The sequence below is a fragment of the Oncorhynchus masou genome, chromosome 5 (assembly GCF_036934945.1).
Source record: "Oncorhynchus masou masou isolate Uvic2021 chromosome 5, UVic_Omas_1.1, whole genome shotgun sequence".
Lineage (NCBI taxonomy): Eukaryota > Metazoa > Chordata > Actinopteri > Salmoniformes > Salmonidae > Oncorhynchus > Oncorhynchus masou.
Genome location: NC_088216.1, coordinates 28,057,418 through 28,082,675, shown reverse-complemented (window position 1 = coordinate 28,082,675; position 25,258 = coordinate 28,057,418). Strand labels below are relative to the sequence as shown.

At 40.9% G+C, this 25,258-nt stretch overlaps 2 protein-coding genes across 5 annotated transcripts in view; both read left to right on the top strand.

Moving 5' to 3' along the window:
• The first annotated feature begins 180 nt into the window (after window positions 1–180).
• On the top strand, window positions 181–22,379 carry LOC135539129 (peroxisomal acyl-coenzyme A oxidase 1-like). 4 transcript variants are annotated; one of them, XM_064964981.1, is made up of 14 exons: window positions 181–415; window positions 1,129–1,288; window positions 5,782–5,942; window positions 8,803–8,910; window positions 12,378–12,497; window positions 12,620–12,735; window positions 14,263–14,432; window positions 14,930–15,092; window positions 16,218–16,408; window positions 17,545–17,721; window positions 17,999–18,104; window positions 18,295–18,438; window positions 20,058–20,264; window positions 20,619–22,379. In XM_064964981.1, exons 1-14 carry the CDS (start codon window positions 307–309, stop codon window positions 20,667–20,669), a joined length of 1,983 nt encoding a protein of 660 aa, XP_064821053.1. In that variant the 5' UTR covers window positions 181–306; the 3' UTR covers window positions 20,670–22,379. The 4 variants fall into 4 exon arrangements, with proteins under 4 accessions (XP_064821053.1, XP_064821055.1, XP_064821068.1 ...); XM_064964983.1 differs by lacking the exon at window positions 5,782–5,942 and adding an exon at window positions 3,525–3,685; XM_064964990.1 differs by lacking the exons at window positions 181–415; window positions 1,129–1,288 and adding an exon at window positions 3,566–3,685.
• Window positions 22,380–22,818: 439 nt separating this feature from the next.
• LOC135539118 (inactive rhomboid protein 2-like) overlaps window positions 22,819–25,258 on the top strand; it is a 40,816-nt gene continuing 38,376 nt past the window's right edge. Inside the window, exon 1 of the mRNA XM_064964973.1 lies at window positions 22,819–22,948. The gene's annotated coding sequence lies outside the window, so the exon portion shown is untranslated. The remainder of the gene's footprint in view (window positions 22,949–25,258) is intronic.

Below are 25,258 nucleotides of genomic sequence, written 5' to 3'. Positions count from 1 at the left end.
ACTTCCCAAAGGAAATGAAAGACTGCAGGTGCTGGAAGTTATCAAAGGGTAAAATAGGTCAAATACCATAAAGATACCAGTTGTGTGTTTTGCCAGTTCAAGGCGATAATGTTTCACAACGTCACGTAACATGATTTTGTTTACCCGCCCCCTCTTCCAGCTGTTCAGGAAGTTGTCAATAATTGGTCAGGCTCCAGTTAATGCAGTGCTGAACTTGGTTCATGTGGTCCCAAGGTGACACAACTCATATTTCTATTGCCACAAGCAACGCCGTCTTTTGCAAGGGGAAATATTATTTACTTCGCCATGAATCCTGACATAACTAGAGAGCGTGAGAACGCTACATTTAACGTGGAGAAACTCACACATATTCTGGACGGAGGCATCGAGAAGACCAAAAGAAGAAGAGAAATTGGTAAGGTTGGAATGTCTTGTTTTGTGTCTAACAAAACAAGTTGATAACTGGCTAGCTATCCTACATTAGCGAAGGTTGGTCATACATAGCCTAGGCAACCAATAGTGGCTAGATCTGCACGGACACTATCGGCTGTCTTGGCCAGGTTAGCCAGTTAGTTATCTATCTATCTGTTGTTGTAACAGTAGTTATGACCAGTCAGCTGTTCATAATTGTGAGCTAATGACAAGATGAAGGCAATTTTTTTGCATTCATTGTAACTTGTGCATGCTGTTTACGAAATACATGCTGTTTGTGTAAACAAGGCTCTGATTTGTGTATTGCCAGATAACATAGACAGCTAGCAGCAACCTTGCTAGCTAGAAAGTTAGGTTAGGGTCACTTGAGCCCATCATATAGCAACAGTCGTTGTTTGACCGACTGGCTGTTTGTATGGTGATGGTTGACCCCATGCAGGACTCATTATGGCATCATAATCAAAACAAATAAGACATGACATGGTATTATGTTGCAGATAGAAATGTAGCTAATGATATTAGACACATGTATTTATCCAATGGTAAAACTACACAATTTGCACATAATGTTCAACCTAGTCTCACATTGCCATCCTTCCAAAATCCCATCTTGTGTGAGAAGCCTGGGTTTCAGAGGCTATGTTTACCCTGATGTCTTAACCCCCCCCCCCCCCCAATCTTCCATATCCTCCACAGAGTCACTGGTGATCAGTGACCCCGACTTCCAAAGTGAGGACCTCAACTTCCTGTCCAGGAGCGAGCGATACGATGCCGCCGTGAAGAAGAGTGCCCAGATGATCCTGAAGCTCAGAGAGTATGGGATCTCAGACCCTGAGGAAATCTACTGCTACAAGAGGTAAGGCTGGGACACAGACCCACGCCAGCTACCTGCTATGGGCGGCAAGTAGCCTAGCGGTTAAGAGCGTTGGGCCAGTAACCGAAAGGTCGCTGGTTTGAATCCCAAAATATGGCGATATGCCCTTGAGTAAGGCACTTAACCCTAATTACTCCTGTAAGTCGCTCTGGATAAGAGTGTCTGTTAAATGACGTCAGTGTAAATGCTATGGACCTGCACATCACAACTGGAAATGTGAAAATAGATATAGGGTTTTGTCCATAGTTGTCTTCCTGTCAGCTAACCTGTTAGATGTAATGACCGATGCAGGTGAAAGGTGGGGAAATTAAGATTGTTTTGGGCTTGTTTTGTTGTCTGCAAGCAGGATTTGGTTTCAATGGACTGTATGTATTCTGTAAGGGTTTGGGATGATCAAAGTAAATGTCATACTTCTCGGTATCCTCCAGTCATCACTCCTTAACACATTTCACGGATGTTTATTTTCTCTCAACATTTCACAGAAGGTTTTAATGGTTAACACAGCGTGACAAACATCGATGAGGTTTCTCTCATGCTTGTTTTGAGGTTTGAAGTGCAGGTGGCTGTATCGATGCTGCTTTGGACACACTGAAGCAAAACACAGGATTTGCTGAAATTACGCAAACAGTCTCTAAGCCTTTCACCTATATGCTAAAGTCTTCTCCACACCCAATGGTAATGTATTGCCTGCTATTAGCCTCAAGAGTAATTGCATTGTCATCTTATGAGGAGTTTGTTGGTATCTTCCTGATCAAAGTCTGTGATATATATGGAACACTTAAACAACACAATGTAACTCCAAGTCAATCACACTTCTGTGAAATCAAACTTTCCACTTAGGAAGCAACACTGATTGACAATAAAGGAGGCCACACACACACACTACCTAGCCTCATTTTAACTTGTTTTAAGGACATTACATCAAAGTTGGATCAGCCTGTAGTGTGGTTTTGAGTTTGACTCCAAATCCAGACCTCCATGGGTTGATAAAGTTATATATATATATGGTGAAGCAATAGGGTACTGTAGTTTTATGCACTGTTACATAATTGCCTATGGGGCAAGACCCAGGCACTCTGCCATGTGGCTATAAAGGTTTGTGTGCATGTGTGTTAGGGATGTGCACCCTTATTCGAATATCCAAACGCTGGTATTAAAATACTTGTGAGTATCATTTTTAGGGAGGGGATAATTATACACCTATTTTCAAGTTGGCACATGCACAAGTACAGTGAAATTCTTAACAGTAATAGACAAAAAATAAACCCAACATGTAAAGTAGTGGTCCCATGTTCCATGAGGTGAAATAAAAGTTCCCAGAAAATGTTCATACGCACAAAAAGCTTATTTCTCTCAAATTCTGTGAACAAATTTGTTTACATCCCTGTTAGTGAGCATTACTCATTTGCCAACATAATCCATCCACCTGACAGGTGTTGCATATCAAGAAACTGATTAAACAGCAGGATGACGTTTCAAATGATTAATTTAATAAAACAAACTTTTTTTTAGTTTTAATGACGTGTGACCTCAGAGCCTTCATGTATGTGTAACTTGTTTTATGTTGGCCAATCAAAGCGTTGATCTGTAGCAAGTGGAGAGATAGAGAACTCACTAATGCAATGTAAGATGTAATACAATTATGGCATTAAAAGTGAGCAAAATGAGAAGTAGTAGACTTTTGGTGTGTAATCAAGACTATCACTATCAAATGCATCATCAAGTGAAGTTAGGAGGCTGTAGATTGCAGAACAAAGCAGCAAGGATTGTTTTAAGGTGGAGATATGGTTCTTCTGTTGCAGTCATGTGCAATGTTCTTGGTTGGTCATCAATCGATAAGATAATTGAAAGGAACATGCTTATTTTATTTAATAATATACATAATTTAAAACGGCCACATCTAGCCCAAAAGGGGAGTTAAAAAAAATACTTAGTGGTTGTCTAAGCCCCTGAGCGTGTCTTTAAAGGGATACTGCAAGATTCTGTCAATTAAGCAGTTTTCAGTAAGGTCATGTTGACACTAGTGTCAACCCTAAACCTGGGTCCTTTTAAGTAGGAGTGAAACACTTTGAAATGGAAAACTAAAATGTACATTCTTATTGGACAAGTTTAGGTAGAACCTCCCCCTTTTTTTAAAAAACGAGTAAAATTACCATAAACCTGCTGAGTGGTCCAGTCTGTCCATCCGTCAACCTGTGTGTCTGTCCCCCTCCCTCAGTGTGTTTCGGGGCAACCATCAAGAGGCTCTGGGGCTCCACTTCAGCATGTTCCTCCCCACCCTGTACACCCAGTGTAACAAGGAGCAGTTCAAGAAGTGGGTCCCCCTGGCCGAGTCCTTCAAGGCCATGGGCACCTACGCCCAGACAGAGTTGGGGCACGGTCAGTCGCATACAGAGAATTTATAATGATGATAAGATAATAGCACAATTTGTACAACAAAGTGCTTGTGCAATTGTTTTATATTTAGCCTGCTAGTTATGTTTGAATTATGGAAAGGATCACAGGGATGCTTAGGGATGGACAGTTGTCGATCTTTGACGTAGGATTTTCTTTTAATGTCGTTTAAAATCATGGGGTTGACATTTTGATTGAAAGTGATTATTTGTATGTGTTTGACAGATCACTGTAGTTGTTTGTGTAGACAAAATGTGCCCAAACAGTAGGCTTAACTCAATAGTTATTCGCTAAACTGAATAGCCGAAACGAATATGCTGGATTCAAAATGTCATGATTGCCAGTCTGTTTTTAGAGTCCTCATAAACTGCCCAATACCTTGGAAAAGGTGACAAAAGAAACAATTGAAGGACAAAAAAAATCCCTAACATTGCGCTTAAACGATATAATGCCTCCTGTTTAGTTTTTAGTTTCATTCCATTCCTCAAACCCCTTTTATTTCTTCTCCTTCTGCTAGTCGTGGCCTATTAGCCTAATGAGTTGTTTCCAAGTTTGTCATTTAACTCTGATTGCTATTATGTCTTGATTTTCCCCTACTCCCAATTTTCTTTGAATCTAGTCTACTCATTACAAATGATTAACCCTAACACTGTAGAATTTGGACCTTTTTTTAAGCAAATTACCTAACGTTCTGAATTGTGCATTTGAGTGGATGGATGTAGGCCTAATTGTTTGGCTGTTTGTGAATGAATGGCTTGGATGAATGAATATAGGCCTAACAATTGTTCTTGTCTGTCGAAGTCTCAACTCATAGGGAAGGCACACGGTGTCCTGCCAAAGAACATGCAGAGTGGGAAGAGTTTCAGATCCCTGAATATCCCATTGTTCATCTGAAAGCAGAGAAATCTGTACGATGTAATATAATTTTGGACATGCCAGATGTCTCTTGTTGCCAATGTTTCACCTCAATGACGCTGCGTAGTGGACATTATTCACGATCACGTAACCATGGCATTTCCATGACAATAATACTCCAGGGAATCTCCAGGACTGGCTGTTCAGAATATTCCGAAGGCCTGTTCTGTTCTGGTTCACTTCTTCTCACCAACTCACTTGCTAGGTTTCCATAAACTTTTCAAGTGATTTTTATTTTGTGCCAACATTTAAAAAGTTTGCATAGAAAATTGATATAATTGCCTGCTGTTGTGCGTTTCCATTTTAATTATTTAATTTTCAATAAAAAAACAGCTGGATTTAATGACCTCGCACCTCAACATTTTTTTTAGCAAAATCCCAAAAGTGTTGAATTAAAATGTAGTGGTCAGTGTTTCCATTACCCAATTAGGAAAATTGTACATTAATAAATTGGCAACACCCTGTATGCCCTCTCACCCATCTGTTTCATGTCGCAGGTAGCCTGTGAAAGCCAGAATGCAATAATGTACTAATATTTTCTATATTATAATAATTTGCATGTGCCAACGTATCGCGACTGTCCATGCCATGGTGAAATTTGCACTCCTGTAGATGGGAAATAATTGGATAGTGAAACTTACCAGCCAACCAGAAAAGCGAGGTGTAAGAAAGTCAGGATAATCCTTTTCCTGCAAAGAAACATTATTTGTATTGTTACGTGACAACGTCACATGCCCGTATACCTTCAAATTTGTGGCAATCAGCATTTATTCGAAAAACACTGGTTCCATCATCTGTCGCAATGAAGAAAGTTCGACAGAAGAAATGTCCACCTGTCGAACTTGTAAAAATGTTGCCGATCGGTGGAAAATGTCTCCTATATCTATTAATTAATATTTGATTTCCCACTTCCTCTGACACCCTCAGAGTGGGGTCACGTCCAGGGATCAGCCATTATTGACAGCGACCCTGGAACACGCTAACACTTCCAATCTCTCATCTTTTCCAACCATCTCTCCATTGTCATGGCCCATTATATGGTCTATTATTCTATGTCTAAAAATGATTTTTTCCCCCTTGGCTATACCATATTTTGCATGCCCCTCCAATGTCCTATCCTTCCTTTACCATCTTCTCCCTTCATACCCTCCTATCCCCTGCCCCAGCTGTGTGCACCGCGGGCGGGCGGAGCCGCTGGACCTCCACCTGGCAATGTTCCTGCCCACCTTGCTGAACCAGGCCAGTCCTGAGCAGATGGAGACATTCTTCATACCCGCCTGGAACCTGGATATCATCGGCACCTACGCACAGACAGAGATGGGCCACGGTAAAATGACGAACAAACCGTACCTGGTCACCAACCTTACGTCACCCACATGCTCTGTGGAGTGGACAAGAGATGCATGCCCACCCTCTTAAACATTTGAGTCGAGCCACCAGAGAACTCTCCCGTACTCGTTAGGGAATTTTGTGTAAAAACGTCTCCACCGACACAACGCTTGTTGTTCAAGGTCCAATGCAGTCGTTTTTATCTCAATATCAAATTATTTCTGGGTAACAATTAATTACCTTAGTGTGATTTGTTTTCAATTAAAATGGTCAAAAAGAAACAAATGGCCTCATAGCAAAGAGCAATTTATCAAACAAGAATTTTGCTAGCACCTTCTGGGAGTGGTCTGAGTATGGAGGGGGATACTGAAAACTAGCTGTTATTGGCAGAGATGTTTGGTACTAATTTACTGCCTGATGATGTCACCAGACATTCCAAAACTCCATACCACCAAAAGAAGCTGACATTTTAGGCTGTCTTTTCAAACAGCTCTCGCACTAAAAGGGCATTATCATTTTAACAATTTCACAGTATTACTTCCTTTCCAAAACAGGTACAGATCTCTCTGTGATCAATTTGATCGTTTATTAACGTTTACTAATACCTAAACTTGGATTACAGAAGTAGGTTGAAGTGTTTTGTCAAAGTTTATAGGCAACTTTATGAATTTTAAAAAATTACGTTGCGTTGGGATATGTGCCTTTTTACATGGATTTCACAGTGTTCATAAATGGACATTTTGGGTATATATGGACCGATTTAACCGAACAAAAGACCCAATTGTGATGTTTATGGGACATATAGGAGTGCCAACAAAGAATCTCGTCAAAGGTAATGAATGTTTTATATTTTATTTCTGCGTTTTGGGTAGCGCCAGCTACGCTAATTTCTTTGTTTTACGTACCCTTTGTGTGTTTCTGGGGGCTGCATGCTATCGGATAATAGCTTCTCATGCTTTCGCCGAAAAGCATTTTACAAATCTGACATGTTGGCTATATTCACAACGAGTGTGGCTTGAATTGAGTACCCTGCATGTGCATTTTAATGAAAGTTTTAACGAGTACAATTAGTTGGCGCTCTGGAATTTCCGCTGATTTGGTTCCTGTACAGGAACAAACTCCTGAAGAAGTTTTAAGTAGGCCTACTCCCTCTTATCAATGTTCTTGAAGTTTAACTTCTTGATACTACCCATCCCGTATCCGGGATCGTGAATACAGCCTCAGGCTCATTACCATAACGCGACGTTAACGATTTCTGAAAATCGCAAATGAAATTAAATAAATATGCCTGCTCTCAAGCTTAGCCTTTTCTTAACAACACTGTCATCTCAGATTTTCAAAATATGCTTTTGAACCATAGCAAATCAAGCATTTGTGTAAGAGTATTGCTAGCTAGCTTAGCATTTAGCGTAGCATTTAGCACGCAACATTTTCACAAAAACCAGAAAACCAAATAAATAAAATCATTTACCTTTGAAGAACTTCGGATGTTTTCAATGAGGAGACTCTCAGTTACATAGCAAATGTTCAGTTTTTCCTGAAAGAATCTTTGTGTAGGAGAAATCGCTCCGTTTTGTACATCACATTTGGCTACCGAAACAAACCGAAAATTCAGTCACCAAAACGTCAAACTTTTTCCGAATTAACTCCATAATATCGACCGAAACATGGCAAACGTTGTTTAGAATCAATCTTCAAGGTGTTTTTTCACATATCTCTTCATTGATATGCCGTTCGTGGAAGCCTGCTTTCGTCTCAGAATCCCATGGAAAAATACCAGCAGCTGAAAATGACGCAACAATTTCGACGGAGGACACCGGGCGGACACCAGGCAAATGTAGTCTCTTATGCTCAATCTTCCAATGATATGCCTACAAATACGTCACAATGCTGCAGACACCTTGGGGAAACGATAGATAGGGCAGGCTCATTCCTGTCGCATTCACAGCCATATAAGGAGACAATGAAAAACAGAGCCTCAAAAATCCTGCTCATTTCCTGGTTGCAGTTTTATCTTGGTTTTGACCGTAGCTCCTGTTCTGGGGCACTCACAGACAATATCTTTGCAGTTCTGGAAACCTCAGAGTGTTTTCTTTCCAAAGCTATCAATTATATGCAAAGTCAAGCATCTTTTTGTGACAAAATATTGCGCTTAAAACAGGCACGTCTTTTTTTACCAAAAATTAAATAGCGCCCCCATAGATTTAACAGGTTAACAGTTGCCCACGTACACACTCAAGTACTGTTAACGCTTCATTCATTCCAATTTTTAATGGGAGGGTTGACTATAGGGGGCGGGGAAAGAACTGGCTCTATGGATACAAAGAGCATTTAAACCTGTCTGACAATGTTATGAGTTCCACAGAAAACTAACAACAGCTCAGCCAGGTCTGAGTTCATGTAAAATATAATACAGCTATTAGATCTAGCCTAGGCTTCTGATCCATGTTCTTCATGAACTAGTCACAAGCAGCTGCTACTAGAACTGGGATCAGTTGCTTACATATTTTGCCATGAGAACTAAAACAGAAGCAAAATTAACAGCATAAAAAAGTCAGGTTAACTTTGACAGTCCTAAACCAGACACCTATGCAAATTGTAAGAAATAGATTGGATTTTATTTTGGTTTTGATCTGTCAAACACCTTCCACTATAGAATAGAATAACTTTTTTTCCCCATGAGGGAATGAGGTGGTTAAAAAAAAGTTAGAAGTTGCGTTAGTTGAGATTGATGGCTAGTTATTTTTTCAGTTTTGCACTGCATAATATTTGAAAACATCAAAGTCCTTCTGCCATAACTTAGTGATAACTTGGTTTTCGTGTTGTTTGGGGGCCTTGGTGTCTTTCTCGTTGCCTAGGCACCCACCTCAGGGGGCTTGAAACCACGGCAACATATGACCCGGCCACCCAGGAGTTTGTCCTGAACAGCCCGACCATCACCTCCATCAAGTGGTGGCCTGGGGGACGTGAGTACACGGACACACTTTAGCTTCAGGGCCCATACACATACACTTTTTCTACATTTTGTTACTTTACAGCCTTATTATAAAATGGATTATATAGGTTTTTTTCCCCTTCAATCTACACACAATACCCATAATGACATAGAAAAAACATTTATTAAATTTATAATTTATTAAAAATAAAACTATCACATTTACATAAGTATTCAGACCCTTTACTCAGTACTTTGTTGAAGCATCTTTGGCAGTAATTACAGCATTGAGTGTTAGGTGGATGGGGAGTGTTGCTGGACAGCGATTTTCAGGTCTCTCCAGAGATGTTCGATCAGGTTCAAGTCCAGGCTCTGCCTGGGCCACTCAAGGACATTCAGAGACATGTCCCGAAGACACTCATGCGTTGTCTTGGCTGTGTGCTTAGGGTGAACCTTTGCCCCAGTCTGAGGTTCAGAGTGCTCTGGAGCAGGTTTCCATCAATGATCTCTCTGTACTTTGCTACATTCTTCTTTCCCTTGATCCTGACTAGTCTCCCATTCAGAGGCTTGTCCCGAAGGCACTCCTGCGTTGTCTTGGCTGTGTGCTTAGGGTCGTTGTCCTGTTGGAAGGTGAACCTTTGCCCCAGTCTGAGGTCCTGAATGCTCTGGAGCAGGTTTTCATTCAAGATCTCTTTGTACTTTGTGCCGTTCATCTTTCCCTTGATCCTGACTAGTCTCCCAGTCCCTGCCGATGAAAAACATCCCCACAGCATGGTGCTGCCACCACCATGCTTCACCGTAGGGATGGTGCCAGGTTTCGTCCAGAGTTGACGCTTGGCATTCAGGCCAAAGAGTTCAATCTTGGTTTCATCAGACCAGAGAATCTTGTTTCTCATGGTCTGCGAGTCTTTAGGTGCCTTTTGGCAAACTTATTGCAGGCTGTCATGTGCCTTTTACTGAGGAGTGGCTTCCGTCTGGCCACTGTACCATAAAGGCCTGATTTGATGGAGTTCTGCAGAGATGGTTGTCCTTCTGGAAGGTTCTCCCATCTCCACAGAGGAACTCTAGAGCTATGTTAGTGACCATCAGGTTCTTGGTCACCTCCCTGTCCAAGGCCCTTCTCCCCTGATTGCTCAGTTTGGCCTGGCAGCCAGCTCTTGGAAGAGTCTTGGTGGTTCCAAACTACTTCCATTTTAGAATGATGGAGGCCACTGTGTTCTTAGGGACCTTCAATGCTGCAGAAATATTTTGGTACCCTTCCCCAGATCTGTGCCTCGACACAATCCTGTCTCGGAGCTCTATGGCAATTCCTTCAACCTCATGGCTTGATGTTTTTCTCTGACATGCACTGTCAACTGTGGGACCGTATATAGACAGGCGTGTGCCTTTCCAAGTCATGTCAAATCAATTTAATTGACCACAGGTGGATTTGAATCAAGTTGTAGAAACATCTCAAGGATGACCAATTGAAACAGGATGCACCTGAGATCAATTTTGAGCCTCAAAGGAAAGGGTCTGAATACTTGTATAAATAAGGTATTTCTGTTTTTGCTTGGTCTTTATGGGGTATTGTGTGTAGATTGCTGAGGATTATCATTTTTTAAATCCATTTTAGAATGACTGTAATGTAACAAAAATATGGAAAAAGTCAAGGTCTGATTACAATCAAACCAATCGCCAGTAAATGATGTGAACTTAGCTTTTGAAAACCCATTCCACAACATTGCTGAACAAGATCATTTACTGCTGATTCTCATTGTAGTGTGGACCAGAGACTTAAATTACTGCCAAATTTTTTCAATTTCAATCAAGTTACAGTGGGGAGAACAAGTATTTGATACACTGCCGATTTTGCAGGTTTTCCTACTTACAAAGCATGTAGAGGTCTGTAATTTTTATCATAGGTACACTTCAACTGTGAGAAACGGAATGTAAAACAAAAATCCAGAAAATCACATTGTATGATTTTTAAGTAATTTGCATTTTATTGAATGACATAAGTATTTGATCACCTACCAACCAGTAAGAATTTCGGCTCTCACAGACCTGTTTAGTTTTTCTTTTTAAGAAGCCCTCCTGTTCTCCACTCATTACCTGTATTAACTGCACCTGTTTGAACTTGTTACCTGTATAAAAGACACCTGTCCACACACTCAATCAAACAGACTCCAACCTCTCCACAATGGTCAAGACCAGAGAGCTGTGCAAGGACATCAGGGGTAAAATTTTAGACCTGCACAAGGCTGGGATGGGCTGCAGGACAATAGGCAAGCAGCTTGGTGAGAAGGCAACAACTGTTGGCGCAATTATTAGAAAATGGAAGAAGTTAAAGATGACGGTCAATCGCCCTCGGTCTGGGGCTTCATGCAAGATCTCACCTCGTGGGGCATCAATGATCATGAAGGTGAAGGATCAGCCCAGAACTACACGGCAGGACCTGGTCAATGACCTGAAGAGAGCTGGGACCACAGTATCAAAAAAACACATTAGTAACACACTACGCCGTCATGGATTAAAATCCTGTAGCACACGCAAGGTTCCCCTGCTCAAGCCATCGCATGTCCAGGCCCGTCTGAAGTTTGCCATTGACCATCTGGAGGATCCAGAGGAGGAATGGGAGAAGGTCATGTGGTCTGATGAGACAAAAATAGAGCTTTTTGGTCTAAACTCCACTCGCTGTGTTTGGAGGAAGAAGACGGATGAGTACAACCCCAAGAACACCATCCCAACCGTGAAGCATGGAGGTGGAAACATCATTCTTTGGGGATGCTTTTCTGCAAAGGGGAAAGGACGACTGCACCGTATTGAGGAGAGGATGGATGGGGCCATGTATCGCGAGATCTTGGCCAACAACCTCCTTCCCTCAGCAAGAGCATTGAAGATGGGTCGTGGCTGGGTCTTCCAGCATGACAACGACCCGAAACACACAGCCAGGGCAACTAAGGAGTGGCTCCGTAAGAAGCATCTCAAGGTCCTGGAGTGGCCGAGCCAGTCTCCAGGCCTGAACCCAATCTTTAGAGGGAGCTGAAAGTCTGTATTGCCCAGCGACAGCTCCGAAACCTGAAGGATCTGGAGAAGGTCTGTATGGAGGAGTGGGCCAAAGTCCCTGCTGCAGTGTGTGCAACCCTGGTCAAGAACTACAGGAAACGTATGATCTCTGTAATTGCAAACAAAGGTTTCTGTACCAAATATTAAGTTCTGCTTTTCTGATGTATCAAATACTTATGTCATGCCATAAAATGCAAATTAATTACTTAAAATCATACAATGTGATTTTCTGGATTTTTAAATTCCGTCTCTCACAGTTGATGTGTACCTATGATAAAAATGACTGACCTCTACATGATTTGTAAGTAGGAAAACCTGCAAAATCTGCAGTGTAACATACTTCTCCCCACTGTATTTGAATAGTGAGAACTGACATGGCTAATGTTATTAATCCATTGGAGTCGAATGGGCTCTCTCGCGTTCCCTGTCCGTCTCGCTCTCTCTCTCCAGTGGGTAAGACGTCTAACCACGCCATAGTTCTGGCCCAGCTCCACACCCAGGGGAAGTGTCATGGCCTGCACGCCTTCATCGTACCTCTCCGCAGTATGAACACACACATACCACTGCCAGGTACTGTACATACTGCTGTGTGCGCGTCAAAAAGAGTGTTTGTGAGTATGCCTGTCTGTGTCTCTGTATGTAGCTTTGGTGGTAGCCTACTGTCTAGTGAACTCACTCTCTTTCACTCTCAGGTGTGGTGGTAGGGGACATAGGACCCAAGTTTGGCTTTGATGAGGTTGACAATGGTTACCTGAAATTGGAGAATGTACGAATTCCTCGCGAACACATGCTGATGAAATATGCCAAGGTGAGCGACTGGGAAGTTAAGCACATTTCAAGGAGACACTGTTCTTTGTTTCTGTTGGTTGATTCTAATGCTGTCACAAAGATTTGATTTTGAAGTATATTGTATGCATATTCCTCACAGAGAGCGTATACTTACTACCTGATTGTCCTAGAACTGTATACCACAGACCAGTGGCGGTCGGTGTTGTCTAAGATGAGGGAGGACGTTTAAAATGTTTAAAAAAAGATTTATGAGCCTTATTTCTATTACAGCATATTGGATGACTGTCATTTATATTCCATTCAACCAGCTCAATGTAACATCAATAGGTTTAGGCTACTACATGATACTCAACCTTTTCCTATACCTATCATGATGTTGCTCCAACCTAGCTTATGAATGAAGGATTACAACGTAGAGATACTTTAAAAAGAATTCAAGGTGACGGTGACATTCAATATAGCCTTGCACACTCTTGCCTGCATCTAGCTGATCTAAGATGTAATCATTAGTCCAACAGTGGCAACAGTTTATATTGGACAAATTCAGGTATTTTATCCCCGTTCGGTTTGCTTCAGTTTAAGAAACATTTTTCAACAGAATCAGCGGAATGAATACACTACTGATCATACGTAAGTTCACTTTCATAGCAGTCACATACAAAAAGCATGATCACTTTGTTTATTGTATTCCTTCTCACATATTAGTCTACACTGCTACGAGAACTAACGTGTTAGTAAACCCGCTACAATCATGCAGTTCAGTGTACAGTCAGAAAGCAGTTTAGCAGTTACACCATTGGGCCCCGGTGGCAATAAATTAATAAAACCAAAAGCTTACCTTGACTTTGAATAGTTCCAGTGTTGGATAGCCGTAGCCAGCTAGCTAACATAGAATATGTTTCTGTTTGAGACGGGTGTTTGAGTAGGCTAAACTAGCTAACTGCATTTGCTAGCTAAGTGAAAAAAATACAACGACATATAGCTAGCTTTCTATCTCTCCCTCACTCTCTTAAGTTGAACAAATTCATTTTTTTTCCCTTTCTGTTTTTCTTTGAGTCAACTACTCACCACATTTTATGCACTGCTAGCTATCTACATCTTTCCACATCTTGTACTCCGTGTAGCTAGCTAGCTAGCTGTAGCTTATGCTTTCAGTGCCAGATTCATTCTTTGATCCTGTGATTGGGTGGACAACGTCAGTTCATGCTGCAAGAGCTTTGAAGTTGACATAATTACTGTGTAATCTGTGGAAGGGGGTGAGAACCATGAGCCTCCTAGGCTTTGTATGGAAGTCAATGTTCTCAGAGGAGGACAGAAACGATCTGTCCTCTGGTAACACCATTGGGATACCCTACATAGTGCTGTTGTGGCTACTGACCTACATTGCAAAAAAGTGTGTTTTAATAAATTATTTTGTGACGTGAAGATATTTATTGTAGTTTCATTTAAAAAATGAAGATTCTGAAATTCATTAAGGAGGATGCTCCTCCCCTTCCTCCTCTGAGGAGCCTCCACTGCCACAGACAGTATGTATTCTCCCCACCAGGTGGAGGCAGACGGTACGTACGTGAAGCCTCCCAGTGCCAAGCTGACCTACGGCACCATGGTGTTCATCAGGTCCATGATCGTAGGGGAAGCGGGCAGCGCCCTCGCCAAGTCCTGCACTATCGCCATCCGCTACAGTTCCGTACGGCACCAGTCTGAGATACGCCCAGGGTCAGTTGTAGCTCTGGACACTCCAGGGTCATGTTCAGTAGGTCACACTGTAGCAAAATATTTTGAGATGGAAATCCAAATTCGTATTGTACAGACACTACTTTCCTGTGTTATGTTTCGGTGCGTTTTCATCCGCTTGTTGCCTAATGAGCATGACCCTGGATACACACATTTACTGAAACATACATAAACAGTCAAAGGAATACAAAAATGCTCACACCTATACTTACACACATCCATACACAAGTAACACACTCATAGACACAAACAAGAATAGAAAGCAAAATACTATAACCCTTACCATTTAACAAAAGCTATACTCTTATAATTGTGTGAGAGCTGATGTAGATAGATGTTAAATAGAGTTTGGGTAGATATTAGGAAGCCTTACTCATATAATATCTGTATCTCAATGTTCTTCAAAGACTAACATAAAAAAGATAGTGAACCATTAACCTTGTGTCTAAGTCTATATTCTTATTTTGTGGTTCCTCCAGAGAGCCGGAGCCCCAGATTATGGACTACCAGACCCAACAGTACAAGCTGTTCCCCCTGCTGGCTACAGCCTATGCCTACAAATTTGTGGGTCAGTACATGAACCAGGTCTACCACCGCATCACTGGAGACATCAGCCAGGGAGACTTCAGTGAACTACCAGAGGTATTTACAGTAAATACTAGCCTGAAATCCAGAACCTGTTTTGTTAACATTCCACATCTTGTACTCCGTTTCATGCTTTTCAAGGAGTGGAATGATAGCTAAACAGACTGGTACCCAGGCTAAGTAAATACCTCCTCTTGATATAGTACATGATGAAAGAAGGCTTTTTTTCCCTAACCACGTGACCTGACTAGGAAATATGGGATAACACTGCACTCACTGAAAATAGTCTTGAAAAGTTTCATCTATTTTAAGCAGCAGAAGTCTAATGGGGGTGTTTCGACAACAGGCTTCGTCTGTGTTAATTATTTAGTCTAGGGGTGGGGGGGGGGGGGTGCTAAGCTGACATATGGAATTGTTTTAAGATGGTCATACTATGGATCATTTAGCTGTTTGCTTTTTAATTTTAAACAATTATTTGATCAAATATTGAATTAGGCTTTTACTACTAGAACCTATAGAAACATATTGAATAACACATTCATAATGTCAAAAAGGACAGTCAAAAAAAAGTATCATAAGAGACGAGTTTACATATTTAACACCTTTTTTGGGTAGGCAGAAAACCTCTTCAAACTTCAATTTGTTTCTTAAAACCGGTACCAGTTACCTTCACAGGAGTTTGTAGCCCAACCGGTTCGGACGCTACCAAACAGAAGTACACACATCGACGGTACCGTCTTCAGACTAGTCTTCTGACACTTGTGGGGGTTGTAGAGACAAACTGAGAATGTGTTCGTGAGAGTCTCGACTTTCCATAGAGTGGTTCGGATGCTACAGATGTTTTTGTGAGAAGATGCAGCTCTGCCAACTTTCACCGCAGAAGTGCGACACTGGCGTATGCGGGGATTGAGACACATCCAATGCAAGCAACCGATATCTCTAGCTCAAACTGACAGGTTGTTATGGGGATATTTTGTTGTTATGTAACTTAGATTGGCGCACCGATGCGTCAATCAACTCTCTAGGGGGTTTCCACAAAAGATCCTCATTCATATTAACAAATGATGTCATTTTTAATTTGCACCTTTTCTGTGCCAATATAACTGTGCCCTGTGCCCATCCTCTACCATCCTGTGTCAATATAACTGTATAACCCTGTGCCATCGTCTGACCTGTGCCCAGCTCCATGCCCTGTCCGCGGGCCTGAAGGCCTTCACCACATGGACGGCCAGTGAGGGCATCGAGGTGTGTCGCATGGCGTGTGGCGGGCACGGTTACTCCCGCTGCAGCGCCCTCCCAGACATCTATGTTAACTTCGTGGCCACGTGCACCTACGAGGGAGAGAACACCGTCATGATGCTGCAGACCGCCAGGTAGGCACACACACACACTTGCAGACGCAAACACCCATTCGCACACACAAATATAAGACACAGATATGACACACACTGTGAAATTACACATTCTTTCCTCACTGAATCAAAAACATCAATTAGTCACATTATACATCTCACACAAACACACATTACAATGTATTCTAATACTTGCAAGTCAGGGCTCATAACTCCAGTATTAAAAGCTATTGTGTGATATTGCGCCCTGCACATCGAAGGTAGTAATTATCAACAAAGCATTGATCTGTCTCCATGTTTTTGGGAGTGTGTTCAGTGTAAGCACTGCTAAGTGTGAAGTGTACAGTGGAAAGGGTGATTGGGAGTGAGTGAGACTAGGACCAAATTAATGGGTGTGTATGAGTTTTTGTGTCCTTAGTTGGAGCTGGGTGGTAAACAGCGTTTTACTATATACCAGTATTAAAGCATGGACTGGTTTGGATTTTTACTTTACCTTACATACTGGTATTTCAATGCTTCGTTTGTTAAATGTAAATAACTGAGTGATGAAACTTGAAAATGATTGCAATCGTCCGTTCTTACCGCCAGTAAGTGACTGCTAACAGTTGAGATCTGATCATTTCCTAGCAAGAGCTTCAGGTGCGCACATGTCATTTTGTGGTATGAATATGCTAGGGCCTGTGAGGCAGTGGGGGTTCCAGAAGCACCTAAGAAATCAGCACAACGCCCTTTGTGGCGAAAGTAAGAACTGCCATTGGAATCCATTGAAAAGACATGGTCAGAGGAGAATTAGTACTTTCATAAATGAAAAGTTACTTTGTCACAATAGAGGCAAACAAAGACAAAACAAATATTTTATTGTGGAAATTATAACAAATGAGTGAAGGAAATTGATGAAAAGGTAGAAAATATTTGGGGTTTAAGTTTGTATAAAACAATCAATCAGAAGAGAGAAAGACCCATTTAAAACCACGTAGAATGTATTTGTGGCCACCCTTTTTATTATACCAAAACATAAAATACCGTCAATTAACGTCAAAAATGAGACATAAATTGATATGATATTTTGGCCATATCGCCCTTCACTACTTTGTCTGTGTGTGACCATCGTGCCCATCCATTGTCTTGCTCACGTGTTTGCATCCCTCACTCCCCAGGTTCTTGATAAAGAGCTACCAGCAGGTGTCGGCAGGCCACCAGCTGAGTGGCATTGTGTCCTACCTGAACGAGTCAGAGCGTAGACTGCAGCCCCAGTCTGTGTCCTCCCGACCCACTGTACTCAACGTCAATGACCTGGCCAGCCTTGTGGAGGCTTACAAACTGCGAGCTGCCAAGTAAGTGGGCCTACAAACTAACCAAAATGTAATGGTAATAGATTCCATTTAGATATTTGATCTTCGTTAAGTCCCAAAGGGCTGTTCATTATATGGCAGAGACCTTTAATCAGAGCAATGTGTTAGTTGGTGCCAGGCAATGCAATGGGTTGAGCTAAAATGGTCCACCAGTTCAGCAAACCAGCACACAACTAAATGTACTTGTACTCTATGGACAGCCATGCATCAGTTTTTGTCTAAAGGTTTCCCATGTCAATGCCTCTCTGTGTGTCTTTAGGCTGGTTGAGGTGGCAGCTAAGAGTATTCAGCAGGAGCTACAGAAGAGAGTCAGTCAGGAGGATGCCTGGAACAACAGCGCTATAGACCTGGTCAGAGCCTCTAATGTAAGTTACCTTACCAACCTGGGATATGGAATGTGTTGTTTTTTGGGAGGGAGCCCCACCCCATGCCTCTTCTCTCTTCCCCTCTGGTTCCTTCTTTCAGTTTCCTTTACCTGTCTCATTCCTCCTCCTCTCTCTCTGGTCCTCATTTAACTCTCATCCATCTCTTCTCCTCATCCCGTTTCATCTCCAGGCCCACTGTCACTATGTGGTGGTGAAGCTGTTTGCAGCTAAGCTGGGGGAGATAGGAGACATGGGGGTTCACTCTGTCCTCAGCACCCTGGCCCTGCTCTATGCCCTCCAGGGCATCCAACAGCACAGTGGAGACTTCCTCCAGGTAACCACCAACATGGCAACTGGCAATCACAGACTTATCTCTCAGGGGAAAATAAAGGGACGACATACATACTCTAGTACTTGAAAAAAATATGTGAATTTCAATGTGACCTAAAGTGGGTCCCTTACTAAAGTATATATCCATTTTTATAATGTCATGTATGATGTTTTAAGCAAGACATGGTATTACACTTGTACTTGTATCACATTAAAGGAAGATGATCTTATTTTTGTGATGTGTGTGTATATATATATATATATATATATTTAACACCTTTTACATACATGGAACTTTTATATAAAGCAGTCGCATAACAGTAAAACATTACCAAACAAACTCTTTAACCACACCCCTCAGCCACTCTCAGCCCATCTCACCTATCACCTACATTAGGTTCTAATTTTTCAGAGTAAATAACTCACGGACACTAGAGAAGCTTAACCAAGTTTAATTCTTCCCAAAGGGTTGACACAGCTGTATTCAGACAAAAACATGTTCTCACCATCACAAGTATATATTCTCCACGTTAGACACCCCTTCTTCTCTCCAATCCTTACATTTTATGGTTCGACAGGAAGAGGGTAACAGGATAACATAACCATTAGTTCTCCCTTCAGGGGATCTGACCTCAACCCCTCCTTCTCCTAATCCACAGATGTCCTCTCGTCTCACCTATCGCACTCCCGTGACTCTCTCCCGTCCACCCAGCACATTCCACTGCCACTCTTGTCTTTCTACAGATCTCACTCCTTTATATACTATGCGTCTGATCTATCATGTCTTTAATAGCTCAATGTTCAAAGTTGACCCAGAATCCAACACCATAGACCATCCTCGTTTGGTTTCTATGTGCCATATATTTTTAAATTGTGATGTTTTAACCTTTCTAATCGTTTAGTATCCACAGATTGAGTTAAAGATGAAAACCTTTCCTATGAGTATTATTATATTATTTATTGACTATGGCTTTCCAAATTGCCCAACTGCTATTTGTAAGGTTAATTTTTAGTGCATATCTTGATTTTTTTTTAAATAATTCCTGAACCTGTGACCAGAAACAAGCTACATAGGGGCAATGCCATAATAAATGATCTATTGATTCTGTCTCTTCGCAGCAAAATCTACAGAGCTGAGATTGTTGTATGCCCCATATATATAGTGTTCTGTTGATGACAAGAATTTTATATAATTTAAATCGAAAAACACTGTTGAATCAAGTGTTTTTTTTTACCAGTTCATAAACCATGTGCCTTGGAATCGGTACATCGAAAATCTCTTCCCATTTATTTTGCAACCTGTATGGCACAGCTGTCAACTTTCTTGTCCTCAAATGAAACTGGTATATTTTTCTATGTATGCCAATTCCTTTCAGCCAAGTTGTTTCTTTAATATATGACAGGCAAACAAGTTCCCTATCTCCTCCCTTCTTCCATTTTTGTGGTAATGCTGCAATCAGTTGTCTTCTTACTCTAACTTTCTGATTTGTTTGGTTTGATCCTACATATAAAGGCTCTAACTCGCTTGTCATGACATTTGAACATTTTTGCCTATTTTTGCTTATTTATTGAGAACACATTCTCTTTAATAATAACGACCTGACAATTCCTTCCTCACTCCAGACTGGTCTCCTGAGTGTGCCCCAGCTCTCCCAGGTGTCCCAGCGTCTGAAGGAGCTTCTGGCCCAGCTGAGGCCCAACGCCGTGGCCCTGGTGGACGCCTTCGACTACTGCGACGAAATGCTCAACTCCGTCCTGGGACGCTACGACGGCAATGTCTATGAGCACATGTTCGAGTGGGCCCGCCGCTCACCTCTCAACAAGACAGAGGTCAGAGTTCATTGAGAGGGCCTTCAAAAAGAGAAACTGAGATGAAGAAAGTTAATTTTATGCTTTTTTAATTTTTATTTTTACCTTAGTTCATTATTAAGAACATGAACAGGCCATTTGAGAACCATTTACAAGGATTTGTTTCAGATTATGATCAAGAGCCAAAGGATCTGTGTTCATTGTGTAGTTTGCCTACGTAAAGATGGCAATCGAATGAATGATTTGCTGTAGTAGGAAGTCTCCTGCAGAGTAACCTAGTCCCAAGGCTATTGCTACCGACAGAGAGGGGTAGCCGGTGGGTGGAAGAGACTACCTGCAGAGTACTCAAATTGACCCTCCTTCCTTCTCTTCTAGGTCCACGAATCCTACCACAAGTACCTGAAACCTCTGCAGGCCAAGCTGTAAGATGACCCCTGAGCCTTCTCACCTGACCCCTCCACTACAAGGACGGGAAGCACACTAACAACACCAATCCAGCAGTGGCACCACAACATGGCCGCTGCCCGTCCACCAATCGGAAGGGGCTCATTCCACCCACAGGTGGTGGAACATTTTTAAAGGGGAACCATTGGAGACCAGCCTCCTTACCCCACCTCTACTGATGTGCTGCTAATGAATCAATCATTCTACTGGACGTATTAAACTAGTACTTTAGTTAATGAGTTTGATATACCCTGTGCCTAGTTAATGGATTTAATCGAAGGTCTGAGAAAACATAAGATGGAGAGGAAGCAAAACTGTAGTTCGCATGCGAGGTGGCCTAAATATGAAGGGGTTTTAATGACTGATCCTTGTGATCTAATCAAGCTCTTTGGATCATGTACATTGCAAAGCTCTCGATTTGTTGAGATATGTTGAATCCCATTTTTAATCTGGATCATTTCTGATCATGCATGTGACAGCAATTGACGCTAATGTACTGTGGATGGTTGTCTTTGGTAGTGATTGACGGGGCAGTTGTCGTTTGCAATGAGCAACGGTGTGCCTGTCTCTTGTCTAGGTGTGAGAGAGTTTGGTTGTGGGGTAATGAATATGATTAGTGAATAACGAGTTGATGAGTAAGCTATACCAGTGTGTGATTCTGATACTAGTGATTTGAGAAAAGGGGCCTTTCAATTCTTGCACTTAATACAAACCACTAGTGTATATATGCCTGAGGATGTTTTCTACCATGTGGGGCTTAATTACCAAGAAATGACATGAAAATCAAACTTTCTTGAAGAACAAGGTTGTATTCATTATGGCACACTGTGGTAAAACGTCTTGCAATGGAAATAAAAAAAGAGGTTCTTTATAGGACAAGTCCAGATAGTCCCCCCCCATCTGTTTGTCAGTTTTCTTTCGTTTGGTGCCTGTTGAATACAACCCCGATGCTGCATTCGGAACAAGTACATTCTTCAGTACAATGAAATAAGTATTTTTATACTCGATTACTGCTGTTGACTTTTACAGTATGTTGCAGATTGATGCATGATTGAAACAGTTTGTGGGGAAATTATGTGCCATCGGAATTTGTCTTACTGTAATGAAGCTAACATGGTAGTATTATCACACATGCTCCATGCATATATTTTTGATTTTAGAATAGGCTTTATCAATTTATTTTGTGCATTTTCGTTGCAATAGGAGGATGTATGATTATTTCAATGTAGCTACCGAATTTTTGTTATAACACAATTTGTGATAGTATAGGAAATCCATTCAGACTGATTGTTTTAAAAGTGAATAATTTGTCATGCTTAATGATTTTAGTAAAAACAAAAATGGAAATGTTAAAAAATATCGATTGATGTTCATGGTTTCCTTTAACATAGTTTCATAGACTGCCAGAAGCAACCACTAGATGGTGTTATGAAATCAGACTTTTCCCTAAATCAGAGCCATGTGTTTTCATAACATTTTTACATTTTATTTCAGTGGAATAGATTTACAGAACCAATTCTACAAATGGATGGAGGATAAAGGATTGAGTGTAATAATTCATAACATTATGAAGAGACTATATTAGCACATTAGATTATAACACTGCAATGCATCTGATTCAGAAAATTTTACCTTTTTAGGAAATGAACCTGTACTTTTACAATAAATCAATGCATTCTATTTAAAACCTTTGGACAGTTTCTCTTGAGTAGCTTATTCTTCTGGAATTGTGTTAACTCTTGCATGGGTGGAAATGTCAAATGAAGTGCTCTCACACTTAGCCTTTCCATATATTACTATAGCAACACAGGTGACTTTAATGTTCGTTTGCTTTAGTTTTTGGGAGGAGATATTGCTTTTGCTGGGAAAGTCTCATGTCCCCCTCGTTGCGTCGTCATTTAGGGCCATTGTGGTTGGAGTGTCAAGCTTCGGGACTCAAAACAGCAATATTGTCAAGTTATATGTATGCCCTTTCGCAAACATTACCAACATATATAAAACTATTAAAAGTCCAACTGCGGACATAACTGGACTATATACATTATTACTAAACCATTCTTGACTTCTATGTGTATCTGTCATTTATCAGATAGGTCAGAGCCTGTCTAGTATTAACTCCGCCCATCTTCGCTGAAATCAGGATATTTGAAGAGAGAAGGAAAGTAACACGATGGTGCTACATTGTATGAGTTTTAGGAACGTAACTTGTATCTTATTCTGAGCAACACCGATGAAAGTGACGTATATAATTTTCCTTAAAGGCGAGTATCCTATTTTCTCTTCTAATATTTAATAGTTTTTTCAAAATGTGTTTATGATCGAATGTGAGCACAATGTGTGGTTTTGACCAGTCCTCTTATCGGAGTTTCAGACAGCGAAACAACAGAAGTGTTGGCGTGAGGAAGTCACATTAAAATTAATTATAAAGTCAAGTCAACAATTTCAACATTGGAAATCTCAAAGGACAGCAAACGACATCATGGCACGCGCGCTGTTAAAATGTGAAAACATGCGTATATTCATATTCCATTGTTGCGCTGCCCGGGAAAAATAATTAACTAAAGTAAAATTCCGTCTTCACACAACATTCGTTCAACTTCCGTCAAACGCACGCTAACTGGCCTCACGTTAGAATTCCCGTTGGACTCCCATTTTCCCAGAAAATGTGGGTGTGTTTGGTTTGTTGACACGACACGACAGGATACATTATCGTTTTGTTTTTGATTATTCGGAAAGGAAACAATTTTGTTAACATGTTTAAAAAATAAAATGTATATAATGTATACATGAAATGTCACAAAGCTTTAGTTCATGTACATGTAGCCTAGTAGTGTAGGCTACTTGTTCAAACCCACTCTGTGCTGGATGGACCAGGCAACAAGTTGCTCAGTTATGCAGGGTCTCACTCACTAAGTATGCAGGTCAACATTGTGAAATAGTTGCTACATAATTTACTTGTTGCCGAAGTTATGATATGAATACGCAAACATGCCGTTCGATAGATGTTTGCCACAGTTACTGACTGAATAGTTAGATTAATGTACATGAGTTAACATTTCTTTATAGGGTTAAATAGTGAGAAAGTAATGTGTGATGAGTATTATATATTTATGTAAAGGCTAAAATATCATTTTAATCCAGTCTGAAATGATTGGTATAGCATTTGTTTATATCAACCATTGTTTGCTTGGCAGAGAAACTGGTAGAAATCTGCAGATAAGTAGTTCAAGATAGTCCTACAATATACAATCCATTCCCCAGTAAGGCAGGCTTTCTTTGAAATGTCTGTATCATTAGTGCTCTTTTATTCATTCATGTTTCAAACAATGGAGTCTTACAGATCTCTTCCTTTGAATAATGCATACTGCAGTGCATTTCACTGGGAACAAAGAATGGAATGTTGTTAAAGGAACCACACCCACAACAGCTGCATCAGTAGTCTTGAACTGTTAGTTCTGTTACACCACAAGTGCACCTGCTGTCAAGATAACAAGGTGTATGTAGTAGAGCGAAGTGGAACCTATGCAAATGCCTAGGTTGCAGGTTGACACCGTAGGAAAACAGAAAAAGTAAAATGGTCATGGTTGACTGGACTGAGAATCAGAAACAAGGTTGGTTTTCCAGATGAGCAAACATTTAGAAGTGATACAATAGCTAGGTTTTCATCCAATTTGGCGACAGATTTGAATGCAAATATTATACAATTTCCATAAAAATACCACCAGCGATGTTTCCATCCAACAGACTTATTGAGGATAAAAATGTGACTTTTGCGGTCAAATTCCCATGTGCCGAAATAAAAAGACCATCGAATATTCAACTGATGGTTTTGACACAAACTGTTGCAAATGTGCCCACTCTGGTCTTGGCTTGTATGCTCTAGCCAACAGCTTGCACATACAGTGCAGGTAGGCTACCTACATGATGAGATTATTATGGATAAGAGCAAGATTATTTTTATCTGTTAAACGGCAGCCAAGCATCGATCATCTTGTCATCAATATAAGATGGTTGATATTTATTGAAAAGGAGCATCGAGCTCATCAACATGCACTTTCACCACCCTGTGAAGTTCAGTAATTTACAGTATTTAATCGGTAGCCTAATAAACTGCATGCTTTCCTGAGTCATAGTGGGAGTTCCACACAACATATCATTGTGTAATTGCAGGTTTACTTTGTTATGATGGTTATTTAAATACAGTGCATTCGGAAAGTATGCAGACCCCTTGACTTTTTCCACATTTTGTTACGTTATAATCTTATTCTGAAATTGATTAAATAAAAATTTCCTCATCAATCTACACACAATACGCCACAATGACAAAGCCAAAACAGCCTTTTAGAACATTTTGCAAATGTATAAAATAAAATAAAACATATACCTTATTTACATAAGTATTCACACCCTTTGCTATGAGACTCAAAATTGAGATCAGGTGCATCCTGTTTCATTGATCATCCTTGAGATGTTTCTACAACTTGATTGGAGTTCACCTGTGGTAAATTCAAATTCAAGGTGCACACCTGTCTATATAAGGTCCCACAATTGACAGTGCATGTCTGAGCAAC

What these genes read in the sequence shown, in the direction of transcription:
- LOC135539129 (XM_064964981.1), top strand. Translation starts at nt 307, where the DNA reads ATGAATCCTGACATAACTAGAGAGCGTGAGAACGCTACATTTAACGTG. An exon ending in ACAGACAGAGATGGGCCACG is followed by an intron (nt 5,943 to 8,802) that starts GTAAAATGACGA and finishes CTCGTTGCCTAG; the next exon opens with GCACCCACCTCAGGGGGCTT. An exon ending in ACCTGGTCAGAGCCTCTAAT is followed by an intron (nt 18,105 to 18,294) that starts GTAAGTTACCTT and finishes TTTCATCTCCAG; the next exon opens with GCCCACTGTCACTATGTGGT.